The sequence below is a fragment of the Cibotium barometz genome, chromosome 22 (assembly GCF_041138505.1).
Source record: "Cibotium barometz isolate CiBa-2024 chromosome 22, ASM4113850v1, whole genome shotgun sequence".
NCBI classification, from domain to species: domain Eukaryota; kingdom Viridiplantae; phylum Streptophyta; class Polypodiopsida; order Cyatheales; family Cibotiaceae; genus Cibotium; species Cibotium barometz.
This window is the reverse complement of record NC_141067.1, coordinates 11,636,262-11,650,665: the sequence shown is the minus strand read 5'-3', so window position 1 is coordinate 11,650,665 and position 14,404 is coordinate 11,636,262. Positions and strand designations below refer to the sequence as shown.

Genomic DNA, 14,404 nt, shown 5'->3' with positions numbered 1-14,404 from the left:
CATCCTAGCATATTAACTAGGTTTATTGTCACAAGTTGTGGGGTTGGTCCTAGGAAACATCCTAGATTTGGTCTTTGAAGTGGTCTTATCAAGGGTAATACCCTTGTCTTCCTCCCCTTCCAGAGTGAGGCACATATTGAGGTATGGGCCTAAATTTGGGTGCATCATAAGAGTGTGAGTATTTCTCTTATGGTGTTGAGTGGAGCTCCCTCATGATTTTGTAGTATTTCTTCCTGCATGTGTACAAGCAATGAACCCAAGGTCTATCAATAGTTTGTTAATATTATCTATCGCATACAATTTCTTGATAATTCCTTTTATCTTGTCAAGATTAAGCTCTACAATATTAGGTTGAGTAGCTATCTCCTAAACCTCCTTTGAGCCCTCTATAATTGGCTCCAAAGGTGGCAAAACCTCATTAAGGGCTTGAGCAAGATCGTAGGCTCGTGAGACGGCTCCGCTGAGGACCCAGTTAGGTCTGTCTCTCTACACACACACACACACACACACACACATACGTATATAATTTTTTTAAAATATCTTTCACATCTCTCTCTCAAAAAAGAAAAAGAAAACAAGGGGAAGGAGGGAGGGCAATGGTGTCAGCACCACTGTCCCCCCCCCCCCCTCTCTCTCTCTCTCTCTCTCTCTCTCTCTCTCTACATACACACACACACACACACGCACGTATGTATGTGTATATATATACATATAAATATATATATCATATATATGTATATATCTACATACATACATACATACATACATACATATATATATACACACACACACACACACACACACACACACACACACACACACACACATACATACATACATACATATACATACATATACATATATGTGTGTGTGTGTGTGTGTGTATATGTATATGTATATGTATATACATACATATACATATATGTGTGTGTGTGTGTGTGTGTACACACACACACACACACACACACACACACATAAAGAAAATGGGAATTGAGGGCAATGGCACTAGTGTCACTCTCCCCCCTTTTTTAAGCACGAGAGAGAGAGAGAGAGAGAGAGAGAGAGAGAGAGAGAGAGAGAGAGAACAACAATAAGAATAGACTATGAAAAGATAAGCTATATGTATATGTCCATGATGTATATGATCAAATGTATACGTCCATCATGATGTATGATGATGTATTCATGATGGTATATCCCTGATGGTATGTCCATGATGATATGTTTAAGTGTGATCATATGTTCAAATTCTGTAGTTCCATAATGTATAGGTCCATAATGCTTATGTCTTCAATAGCAATCATAACAAGAGTGTACAAGGAATAGTAGCTATAGTATAAGTAGGATGAGGAGAGGAGGAGGAGGAGGAGCATATACATTAGCAATAGGAGAAGCTACAACACAGCATGCAGCAGTAGATGTAGGAGGTGGAGAAGGAGGAGCACGTTTAGGAGCATATACATTATCAAATAGGAGAAGCTACAACACATGAGGAAGCAGTAGATGTAGGAGGTGGAGGAGGAGGAGTGGGTTCAAGAGTAAAAGGCAACAATTGCTAGAGAATGAGGGGAAAGACGAGAAGAAGGAGGGTGAGTTGGAGGAGGAGCAACAACAAGAGCCAGCGCAGCAGAGCAACACCAATAACAAGAGCATGAGGATAGCCAAGAGGACTATAAAGCAGAGGAGGAGGGGGAGGTTCAGGAGAAAAAGCGACAATTGCTAGAAAACGAGGAGAGAGAGGATGAGGAGAAGGAGGAGGGTGAGTAGGAGGAGGAGCAGCAGGAGAAGCAAGAGCAACATCAAAGACAACAAGAGGACAAGGAGGTCTCCAAGAGGACCAACACGCAGAGGAGGAGGGGCAATATGAGAACAATAAGTAGGATAAAAAAGAGAAAGACGACAAGGAAGATCTGCATGAGGAGGAACATGAGCATGTAGAGGAGGAGGAAAAGTAGCACAACAACTGTAACTACTAGAGGAGGAGGAGCAATACCAGTAGCAACAACTGTAACTATTGGAGGAGGAGGAGGAGAGCAGTAGCAATAATAGTAGCTGTAGCAATATAGCAGTAGCAATAGCAATAACAATAGCAGTTAGCAGCAAACAACTATAGCTACTAGAGTAAGAGGTGGAGGAGGAGTGGTAGTAGTAGTAGTAGGAGGAGGAGGAGTGGTAGGAGGAGGAGGAGGAGTAGAAGTAGAAGGAGAGGGAGGAGCAAGACTAGAATGAGGAGGAGAAGTAGAAGGAGAAGGAGGACAAGGAGGAGCACTAAGGGAAAGATTTATATATGAATGAAAATTAAGTTACATTCATGAGTATATGACCATGTATATATGAATAGAAATTAAGTTACATTCATGAGTATATGACCATGTATATATGAATAGAAATTAAGTTACATTCATGATGCATATTACCATGTATATGCCCATGGTGAGATGATGGTATAGGTAGGAGGAGGAGGAGGAGGAGGAAGAGCATGATGTATACATGAATGGAAATTAAGTTACATTCATGATGTATATGACCATGTATATGCCCATGATGGGATGATGGTATATATGTCCATGATGGTATGCATGTCCATGTTATGTATGGTAAGTCCATGTCATATATGGTATGTTGCATGTGACATGCTGACATGGAAACTTCATTACCACATCATCATACCACTTCTGCCATCAGCAACACACCCATAGAATAAAAGCTCGCTATAAACATTTTCCAAAAAAAAAATCGTCAAAATGTTTAGCTCTTTGTTATATGGATATTAGAAATTATGTAGTATGTGCATATCCCATTCTCTCAAAAATGACCCTACCTGCCTCAATTCGTATTCCATAATCTTCTTAAGATGTTTTAACTTGATATTCTAAATATTTTATTGAATGCATCTCAAGCTTGTTATACTTGGCTTCTTTACACTATGATTCGTCTTACGCCAAGAATTTTGTTATTACTTTAGCTCAAGCTTGTTATACTTAGCTTCTTTACATTATGATTCATCTTATGCCAAGAATCTTGTTATTACTTGGCTTCTTTACAATATGATACATCTTATGCCAAGAATCTTGTTATTACTTTAGCTCAAGATATGCACTTCATATAAAAGAAGAAATTGCTTTAGCTATAATAAGTTCAATATTCTTTCCTTCTTATAAAATGTGCATTGATTGTTTATCAAAAATCCTTTGTACTTGTTTGATGCTTTAGAATGTACATGAAGATTTTTGAAATATCTCAATGGTTTATAATAGTTCTTGGTGCAATTTTTGGATATTTTGCCTTCTTTTGGTGTGGTAAATGATAATCTTCATATTGTGGTTCTTTTAACAAAGAAATACTGATCGTTTTGAATTAATTAGAGTATTAGGGCTCCCATCTTGTAGACTTTTTCAAAGAATAGACATAGGTCATGCACCTCTATTAGAAATTAGTGCTTTCCTTGAATTTCCAAGGTTTTTGTGAACAAAAAATCTTTTGTTACATTTTCTTTTGATTAAAATCTACTACTATTCTCCACATAAATTCATTGTGTATGCGGTGGTGTATTTAAGCAAGTCATACATCCACAAGACAATAAGACTTATATGGAGAGTATTATTTTTTCTTGTTACAATAGGTACAAATTCATTACCACATATGTATGTGGTGGTGTATTTGAGCATGTCATACATGCACACGTCAATAGGCCATATATATATAGAGCCCAATATGAAAATTGAGCACATTGTTGGCATTACAAAGTTATGATAGCTTGAGGAGGTTTTGTACCACTGGGTTGTTGAATTCTATTGAGTCCTAGGCAAGTCCTTAGGATTGAAATGTGGAAGCAAAGTCAAAGCAGCATATTTGCATTAATAGTGGTTGGTTACTACATGATGGAATGATGACTATAGACTCATACATTTTGCAATGCCTTATGTGGTTGATAAGTTGGGCTCATTATTGGATTCATGTAGGGATTATATTAGGGTATCTTTCTCTTAGACTATGGTACTTATAGGCTTTTGTTCTTGCCGCTAAATCGAAATGTAGATTAATTAGCAAAGGGTCACAAACGAAGACCAGCCCCTAGAGGGAGCAATACCTATCAATATTAGGGCCATTGAGAATGAGGCCATCCATTTACGAAGAACCTCTAGAGAACAATGTAAGGAAACTTAGCTAGTATGACACTAAAGTACTCATCAAGTGATTCTATGATGCACTTTATAATAGCCAAATGCAAAGGTGCTTGAATAGCATAAGAAAAGTCTTGTGGCAAGTCTTAGTAATTGCAAATGTAATTTACAAGGGTTAATGTGAAGGTGAAAATAAATCCCATTGTATTCACGAGGATATATTCATGAGGTACAATGACTTTTGCTATTGATGGGGTTCGTATACTATGTTATGTAGTTTTGTGGCTCATGAGTTGGTATGTTAAAAGAAAAGACACACCATAAAGCTTTTTACCCCTAAGCTTCTTTGGCCCCAATGACTAGGATTCAAAGATACCCACCTACTTTATTGGAAGCTTAGTTTGCCTTTTTTAATTTAAATTTTATTTTCAATATGGGTGACTCGTCTAATTAAATATGAACACTTCATTTTTAACAATGATGAGCACTCCCACATCGTTCTCAAGCGTTCCCATTGGTAATTTTCATTGTGCATGTGAGCAACTTCTAAGTTTTCTAGTGAATTAGGATTTGGTTGGAACAACAATGAGTCCAAAATACACAAAAAGCATGTGAGCAAAGAGCCTTTAGTTGTGGCTAGTCAATAGACACAATCAAGATCTAGAGTGCTTTCATGCACATCAATAGACATGAACCCAATCTAAATACAACACAAAGGGCCTTTAGTTATGGCTAATCAATAGACATAGCCGTGAACTAGAGTGCTTTCTTGCACTCACAACAATAGACATGAATCCAATCAGTGCTTTCTTGAACATCAATGGACACTAACCCAATCTACAAAGTGCTTTCTTGCACATCAGTAGACACAAACCCAATCTGGATACAACACACAAAAAGGGGAAAAAAACTTAGATACATCACACAAAAAAGGGGGGGGGAAATTTAGATGAACCACACTTACTTTTCTCTTTTGGTTGTAGCCAAGTTAGAATGTGCATAGGTGACTTTGTCTTAACTCAAAACAAGTAATACTATGCATAGGTGCCTTTTTCTTAACCTAAGCAATAATGTGCATAGGTGCCTTTTTCTTAACCTAAGCAAAAATTTGCAAATGTGCGTGTGTCTTAACAACCTAAACCAAGATGCTTTACACCATCTCTCAACATCCATTGCTCCATTCTATGGGTTTTTTCATTAATTCAGCCAAGATAAGAGTGTAATTTAAAGATACTTTTTCAACTTTCATTTCATCGCAACAACCAATTTTTATACTCAACCAAGCATTGGTGTAGCTTACACACCTCAATTTTGGATGACACATTGTCACTCAATATTCTAACCTAGAACTTCTCATTAAACCGGAAGTTCTCGTCAAGGTGGCACAATTTTGAATGCAATAAACTTAGCTAATGATAAACTAATTTGCTACCAACCTTTGAAGCCCACAACACATTGTGCAAGGGTGTAATTATTATTGATTGTAATGATGATTTCCCCTTCTTGTTAAGCTATATATGATCTCGACATCGATGCACACAAACATATTTGTGTAACATTTTAAACAAGCTTCATATTAATCCAAAACATGTATTATAGTTCATAGACATGTCACTCCAATTAAGCAACCACTGTATAACTTGCTATATTCATTGGTCCTTATCTAGGCACATACTTATAATAGGAGACATAATTGTAGCAGTAAATAAACACATGAACTTGAAAAGAGAACATAAATCTCACGTGAAGTGTGCCTTGATGAATTGATTAAAATTGGACAAGATTTGCACTAGATTGGGTAGTGATGCCCATGGAGCTTTTCCCAACAACACTAAATCAACACGGTAATGTATATGATTCAACAAGAAGACCAGCAAAAGATTTGCATTAAAAAAAAGCCCAAGTGAGTGAATGTTGTTGAATGATCACAACCTAGACCAGGCCAAGACCAAACTCTAGCTCGACACTTGGACAGTCCTGCAGCGGTCTGTGACCCTAGGGTCGGGACTCTGCACCGATGTTGTAGGTCTAGCCTCACACTTCTGGTCATTCCAACTAGAGGTATGATTGGGTGGTGAGCTAGCCAGCAAACCCTTTGATTCATCTCTCATGTATTTTTGAGCAAGATGGTGTTATAAGGGCTTTCATGCCGTGCTTTGGAAAGGCATGTTTACATGGTATCAAGATGAGAGACACTTCAATGGTATATCAGTTGCTCTGTCTAGGTCAAAAGGTGGAATATTGTGTGTTCCTTGCCCATGTGAATCTCCTTGCTATGGGGCCCCCATACTTTTTTGCTTCCTTTATGTTTCAATAACCTGAGAATTGCTGTGGGCATAACAAGTACGGCGAAACATGTGGTATGTGTGTCGAAAGTAACCCACACAATGCAAGGGATGGCCATCAACGTTTTTTTTTCTTCAAGTGCTAGTTACCAAAGCCAAGAAGTTACTGGCAATGGGGGTGAATCTTATTAATGGTGCTTGTGGTGTTGGGGCTGCTGTACTAGGGCCCATGCTTGGCTAAAAGACCTGGGCCTTCACAATGTTGCCACTCACAAGAATATTTTTTCTTGAGTTTTTCCTAATTTAGCAAGAACCGCATGAGACTAATAAATAGATACATATGAAACTTCTTCTGCAACTTGTCATGCAGTTGAGATTGTATGCCATTTACAGAAGACACTAAAGCAAAAAATTCTATTGCTTACAATATTGGTAAGGATACACATGGGCAAATGCATCTTAGTGTAACAGAATGGGGTCTTAATCTGAAGAGGTTTAATCACCTGATCCAATCTCAATGAGATTTATCTTGCCATGCTCACTGCATAATCACTTAGTGCTATCAAGCGATTACACCATGATCATTGCTATTACACAAAGTAATGAGTTCACTTCCTCACCTTGACAAGATAAATTCTTCAACATTTTGAAAGCCCAAGCCACACTGACTTGCCAACAATCACCAGCCATTCATGGCTAGGTACTACATTATGGTATGAAGCATAGTTTTTGAAAACTCCACTGTCAAACATCACTAGGCGTTTCTTAAAATAGAGACTGACTGCATCTATTTCCCTCTACTGCAGTACTTACCTATGTACAGAAAAATATTTATTTCAAAAATGTGCTCTACTGCCTTAAGACACCCTCTTGTTACTCCTTTCTTTGACGGAAAGTATGCTACTTGCCGGTTCTTAACCAATCCCACTCATACAGGCTACCGTGTGTGCATGGGTTCAGCTAGGCTCTGAACGATACATAGTGATCTCATGCTGCTTGAAGTACCGCCTCCCTTCTTCGTCTATAAGAACAAGGTTCAAGAAATAATGGACACTGAACTTATTATTCACAGTTTTGTAGGTCGGGGTTAACTCATATGGGCTCAGAAAAAGTCGTATCGGAATAGATTCTCCTGCAAGAAGTCCCAAAAAAATCAGCACACCAAAACTTGCAACAGCAATCACACCTATACATCATCCAAGTAAATAACTTATGTCATCAAGGTCTGCAAAGAGCACATATTCAACAATATATGTTAACAACATTCATTACGAAGCTCTCTCTCTCTCTCTCTCTCTCTCTCTCTCTCTCATTCCCCCCCCCCCCACACACACACACACCTCCCACCCTTGTCCATTTCAGCATGACCTCGACCACATCTATAAGGTTGTTTGGACCAATCCCTTTCTGTACTTAATCTCTCTAGCCATGTCGCCACCCTTAATTCACAGTTCACATCTATCCTCCATGTGTCAGCACAGGGATCCTTGGGGAAAAGAAGCCTGGCATACCTACATAGGCTGAGAGCCATAGGCCAGGCAGGCTTCAGGAGGAATTGCTCTACATTGGATCACATTTTCACCCTTCAGGCAGTCATTGAGGAGGCTATGGCACACAGGCAGCAAGTGGGTCTATTGCTGCTATGTGGATTTCAGCAAAGCCTTTGACTCTGTTCCATGGTCAAGGCTATTTACCCACCTACAGGAGTTGCAATTTCAACCAGCAATGATATGGGGAGTGATGGCATTATATGAGTTGGTGTGACCGGACATGTAAGAGCACCTAGGGGCATGTCAGGTGAGATATGCAGCACTATTGGGATCAAACAGGGCTGCCCACTCTGTCCCACTACATTAATAGATCTCTCTCTCTCTCTCTCTCTCAAATTACCGCAATATCATGGTCAGTTCAGCAAAGGCCAAGTTGTTTGGAACAATCAGGTCAGATTGAGTACATGGGCTGATACACACCATAAATGAGGCTGGTTTTTGGCTTAAGTGTAGTCCTTTTGACCATCTAGTAACTCTTCAAATACTGAAGTCCCCTGCCATGAGGATTGCCATTGGTCAGCTCAAGGTGTTGTCACACCACCTTCGGATTGAGACAAGGAGGCCAGAGAGTATTTCACAAGACAGATGGGTATGTAGGCTTTGTAGTACTGGGAGATCGAGTCTGAGGAGTATTATATACTTAGATGCTCAATTTACTATGAGGCGATAGCGGACACTACCAGTCTCTTCAGAGAGAGATTTGGGCCCTTGTCACAGGTGATGCATTAGAGATCAGTGATGCTTGGGACTGTATGTACTGGAGTTGAGACACCACAGAGACATACTATTTTGAGACAGCAGCCCGAGAGGCGGGATACCACACGGACATCTATCACCACAGGGACATACTATTTTGAGACAGCAGCCCGAGAATCGAGATGCTGACACTCACTGTACGCGATTCCCTGGGACACATGGACCAGGACAGATCTAGTCGTCCCCATGGAGTAAGCACCCTCCAAATCCGCGGCAGGCTGGCATTATCCTCCTGAGAGAGCAGAGTCCCTCCAGAGAGACAGACACCCCCACTCCCGGGGTGACCCAGACCCTCCACTTGCCACCTCCAGATCCCGGACTTGCTTTAGCGATATAGACAGGCAGCCCCACGCGTGGTTGATACTGAGGCCACACACGGTCCATGAGGAGGACGACACATTATAAGCCCAGACACGTGGTTCTTCTGCTGCCTACTTTATTGTACACACAGGGTCTATGTAGTACATTGACCTTGTCTATCCTCTCAGCAGCAAGCCTTTTACTTTTTTCATGTTGTCTTGACATTCAGTTTACTAATGGATCACGTGACAGCTTTTTGGTCTCATAGACCCTTCGGTTCTTTCATAGATGTTAATAACATCCATCTCTCTCTCTCTCTCTCTCTCTCTCTCTCATCTGCACACCACCTACCCCACCACAGGCACCACCCATCTCACACTACACCCAGATCCATTTCACCCATGATTGTGATCTTATCTATGCAGATCAGCTCTACCGTCGTCTCTTGGATGTAGACCCATCTGCACCCCTCACCTCACGGCTCACAACAATCATCCACACATCTGCCATCGACAGTTTTCCACACCCCCCGCCAGTGCACAAAGCCCGCACAGGTACCATGCCTCAAAATTGTTGGTACGACGGTGAATGTCGTATAACACATGCACATCTTTTGCATGAGTGAGCTACCGGCCAAATCCAGAAGCGTGAAGCTGAATGGATTAACCGGTACCTTACTCGCTGCAAGAAACGAGCACATTGTCGTAAACAGCATGAGGACTTATACCAACTCTTCCTGAGCGGGAATTCTAATGAGGCTTGGCGTAGGATCAAGGAATGACCCTTACCCACACCCCCATCACAGACCCACACGTCTGTACCAACCCCCCCTCCCACATCTACCTCATGCACGCCCCACCACATCCACCTTCACAGGAGACATGGTGGTGAAGGCTTCAGAACGGCTGATCACGGGATCACAAGGGGATTATGGCTGAGCACACCTCTTATGCAGGCGACACCCAGGCACCCCTCCTAGCCCATATGTTTAATAGGGGCAAAGCTCAATGGATCTTGATTCTTTACTTGAGTCTGGGCTCAGCACACTGGCAAAGAGAGAGGGATACAGGGCACCAAGGTAGGCAGGATTGGTCCTTCTCCACGCTGGATCACATATTCACACTTCAGGCTATCATTGAGCAGGCCCAGGTAGATGGCCGCCGACTATACTGCTACTTTGTGGACTTCCGCAAAGCTTTTGATACAGTGCCTCGAGCCCGTCTTCTACAGCCCTTACAGCATCGTGGTGTCTCATCTCACATGATCTGGGCTATCATTGCCTTACATGAGTCAATTATTGACAGGGCGAGATGCCCGGGAGGACTATCTGAGCCTTGAGGTCGACATTGCACCATCGGAGTGCAACAAGGATGCCCACTATCTCTGACCCTCTTTGGACTTTACATAGATGAGTTCTCAGACTTCATTGATAGAACCGGAGGTGGAGGAGCTTTTCTAGGAGGTATTCTTCTTATATATGCTAATGATATTGTACTCATTGCAGATTCTGAGGGGCTACAGAAGCACACGGACACTTTAAAGGATTTTTGCACATAGAGGGGGCTCTCAGTCAACCTTAGGAAAACCAAGGTTGTGGTATTCCACACCTACCCAATTGCAGGCCGTACAGAGATCACTTACATGGGTAGTACAGTTGAGGTGGTGCACTCATATGTCTATCTCGGAGCTACCTTCACTAGTCCACGCTTCTCTATGAGACAGGCAGCAAAGGATAGACTCACTAGAGGATACGCAGCTCTAACCTTATTGGAGAGGCAGTGTTTCCAAGCGCATTTTTAGGAGCCAAGGACAAAGGGTTGACTTTTTGACACCCTAGTCACCCTGGCACTTCTGTATGCAGCTCCCTTCTGGGCAGCAGATTTATCCCCAGCAGATTGGCGGCATATAAAGCGTCCTCAGATCATGATGCTTTCACGAATGATACGCAGCAAGCCATCTGTTCCCCACCAGATCATCCAAGCAGGGTTTGCTACGGCTCCTATGTTGATGGAGGCCCTGTTCCAGACAATCAATTATATACACAGGGTGAGGGAGATGGATCCACTTCTACTCCCCCAACTTGCACTACAGCCATCATAGCAGATAGCGGCCGGAGGAGAGCATTCATCTTGGTATGGCATAGTACTCACTTGGCTTCAGGCACATGGATTACAAACGGACAGGCTCCCTCCATTTCAGTATGATCTAGATTCCCCATACTGTAGGCTTACACATGAGGACAGGAACCAAGTTATCCGATACAATCTGCAAGGGCTATACACACGTAACACATAGATCACGCTGGTGGGCCCATTGCCTACCAAGATACAGTACTACAGAGATCATTTCCTGAGATTCACAGCAGATGTTCATACAGAGACCAACTTATCTCGATGCCTTCATGTCCCATGCTATGAGGATAGCCATTGGCCAACTTAGGGTATCATCCCACGGATTGAGGATAGAGACTGGCAAAGCTGAGCAGATACCCTGAGAGGACAGGACATGTAGAGCACTATGTTTGCCAGTGCCCTGTCTACTATGAGATCAGAGGGAGATTTCATTATCTATTCAGACAAGGCATTGGACCCTTATCCCGGATCATGGAGTACCCAGATCAGAGGTGCCTTAGCGAGCTCAGCTGACACAGAGAGTCACTACAGAGATCCTCACCCCCGACAGTCCTCTAGCTACCATCACCAGTTTTTTCCAGCCTAGTGGGGTGGATAGGGAGGCACCACAGCCCATCACAGTGGATATGGGAGCCTATACCACAGTGCCCTCTCGCAGTAGGCCCATGCAAATCACATCATATCGGGCACGCACACTTCAGAGAACTAGACGCCCTCATCCCGTCAAACCCCGGCCACCCCCAACTCATCAGCCCTGGATTCAGGAGATCCTCAGCCACCATCAAGGAGCCTCATCCTCACAACAGACTATTGACATCTCTAGCCTTCTTGTATCAACCATGATGGACATCCTAGATGAGCCCTTGCCCGGCATACAAAGTTGATTGATTGTTTATTCAGCTCTCCCATATCCCACAACTTATTGTACTCTATACCTAGCATAGTAGGATCTAGATTTTTCATCTTGTATAATCTCAGAGTCCGAGATCTTAGCTTTCAGTTTTCAGTTTTAGTTTACTGTTGTTTTTCTTATTTCATCCATGACGAGATTTCATGGACACTCTGTACACATCATTTTGGTCTCATAGACCCTTTTGGGTCTTTTGAAGACGGCACAATTATCAAAGAAAACAAGAAGATGGTCGACTCTTCCATTACCGCAATCATAAACCGCCTCTCCAAACTCGAGAAGGGATTTGACAAAATCCAAGAGCTCGAGTTGAGAACATCCAAGCAAGAGGCTGAGATTTCAGCCTTAAAGGAGGAACTAGTGGAGGCCAAACTGCATGCTAAAAGTCAAGCGGCTGAAATCTCAGCCCTCAAAAAGGAGTTGGAAGCCACTTCAAAAAGCAAGCTTGAGGATGGAGAATTTCAGCCCTCCTTTATTGAAGAGCTGAATACCATCAAGGAACAAATGAGGATCATTCGAGAGGAGGAGGAGCAACATAAAGAGAAGACATCTTCATGGGTGGAGGTGATCACAAAGACACAAAAGAAGATGGACGAGGCCGAGAAATGGATCGAGGTCGCCAAGAAAGGGAAAGGTAAAGAATCGCCACCCATCCCCACTCCCACCATCATCAACATGACCCTTGAAGAGGAGCAAAGGAGGAAGACCCGGGCCTTACATGTAGGAGTGTCCGGTCTAAAAGACCATGATGATGCGGAAGGGGAAACCAAGGAGCTCTTCTCTATGATGGGCATTGAAGCCACGCACACAAAGCCTAGCGGGCAGTCCCCCTTTTCTATTTTGGATGATGACATTTGGGAGTTCTCCAGGGATGGTGACATCATTCTCTTGGGGGACTTCAATGCTAGGACCGCCCATAACCAGACAGTATTTTATGATACCTCAGAGGAGATGTTGAGGGAGCTTGATGTTAGGGATATGGGCCTATCTAGACTCTCACAGGATGAGGAACATACAGTGTATGGGCGGTATTTGATAGACATGGGGACTGCACATGGATTGGCCATCTTGAATGGCCTACAGAGATTCCCGACATCGGGCGGTTTCACTAGCTTTCCACATCGGCATGGTGCTAGTACAGTGGACTATGTTATGGCTCAGTCCAGTCTCGTTCCCTCTTTTCAGGATTTTATGGTAGACACTAGGCCGGTTGGAATAGCAGCGGATCATGCTATCTTGTCCTTCACTCTCACATTTCAGTTCAACACCGCTCCATTGGGACAGGTCTCCACACACACTCGTTATACCTTTACGAGGGAGACTGACACCGTATACACGGATGAGATATACAGACGCCTATGTGCCGAGGAGCCGGGACGGCCATTAGATGAGCTCACTCAGATATTGATAGAGACGCTTCATGCTGCAGCATCAAAGACATATCCCCATAGTCAGCCTACACGGAGACGATCTGGGAACATGCCCCAGAACAGTTGGTATGATGAGGAGTGCAGAGAGATGAGGATCAGATTACAGAGAGAGGTGCTCATGGGTGTTACCACTCACAGACAGTCACGGATTACCTTCCGGCACCTAGTGCGACGGAAGAAGAGGGCTTATCTTGCTCAGTTAGAGAGGGATTTGTACCAGTTATTTATGAGTCAGGACTCAGGCGAGGCATGGAGACTATTCCATGAGCATTCACCATCACCAGCCATTACCTCCACAGAGATTTGGGGTGAGTATGCAGCATCCCTGTACACAGCACCAGGACAGCCGCCCCTGCCAGATCCATCGGAGCCATGCCCAGAGACATGTGCTTTCTTTACTGCTGAGATGGTAAGGAAAGCTATTGACAGGATGAGGACTGGGAGAGCATATGTTCATGATGGTTTGGTAGCAGAGCACTTTATTCATGCCAGAGATATGCTTGCAGAGCTTATTGCTATGATGTTTAACCGAGCCATGTGTGAGGGTTTTCTTGAGACTTGGAATATGTCCATGATTGTGCCTATCTTCAAGTCAGGGGATCCCATGCTTCCTGGGAATTATCGTACCATCATGATTGGTCACACATTGGCTAGATTATATGCATCTATTCTTGAGCAGGAGTTGAGTAGATGGGCAGAGAGAGAGGGCATACGTGCATCAGGGCAGGCAGGGTTCAGGAGAGGTTTCTCCACTCTTGACCATATCTTGACACTCAGAGCTATTATTGAGGAGGGCAGATTATATGACAGGAGGATTTATTGTTGCTTTGTGGATTTCCGCAAAGCTTTTGACACAGTACCGAGAGCCAGACTGATGCGCAGACTACAGGAGTTGGGAGTGCCCACAGAGCTGATTT

The 14,404-nt window shown here is 43.0% G+C and overlaps 1 protein-coding gene across 1 annotated transcript in view; it reads right to left on the bottom strand.

Annotated features, from left to right (window-relative positions):
- Positions 1 to 6,809: 6,809 nt before the first annotated feature.
- Positions 6,810 to 14,404, bottom strand: part of LOC147626275 (vacuolar protein sorting-associated protein 26B-like) — a 121,330-nt gene continuing 113,735 nt past the window's right edge. The window contains exon 11 of the mRNA XM_086816413.1: positions 6,810 to 7,541. Coding sequence (XP_086672539.1) covers positions 7,366 to 7,541 — 176 coding nt within the window. The 3' untranslated portion in view covers positions 6,810 to 7,365. The remainder of the gene's footprint in view (positions 7,542 to 14,404) is intronic.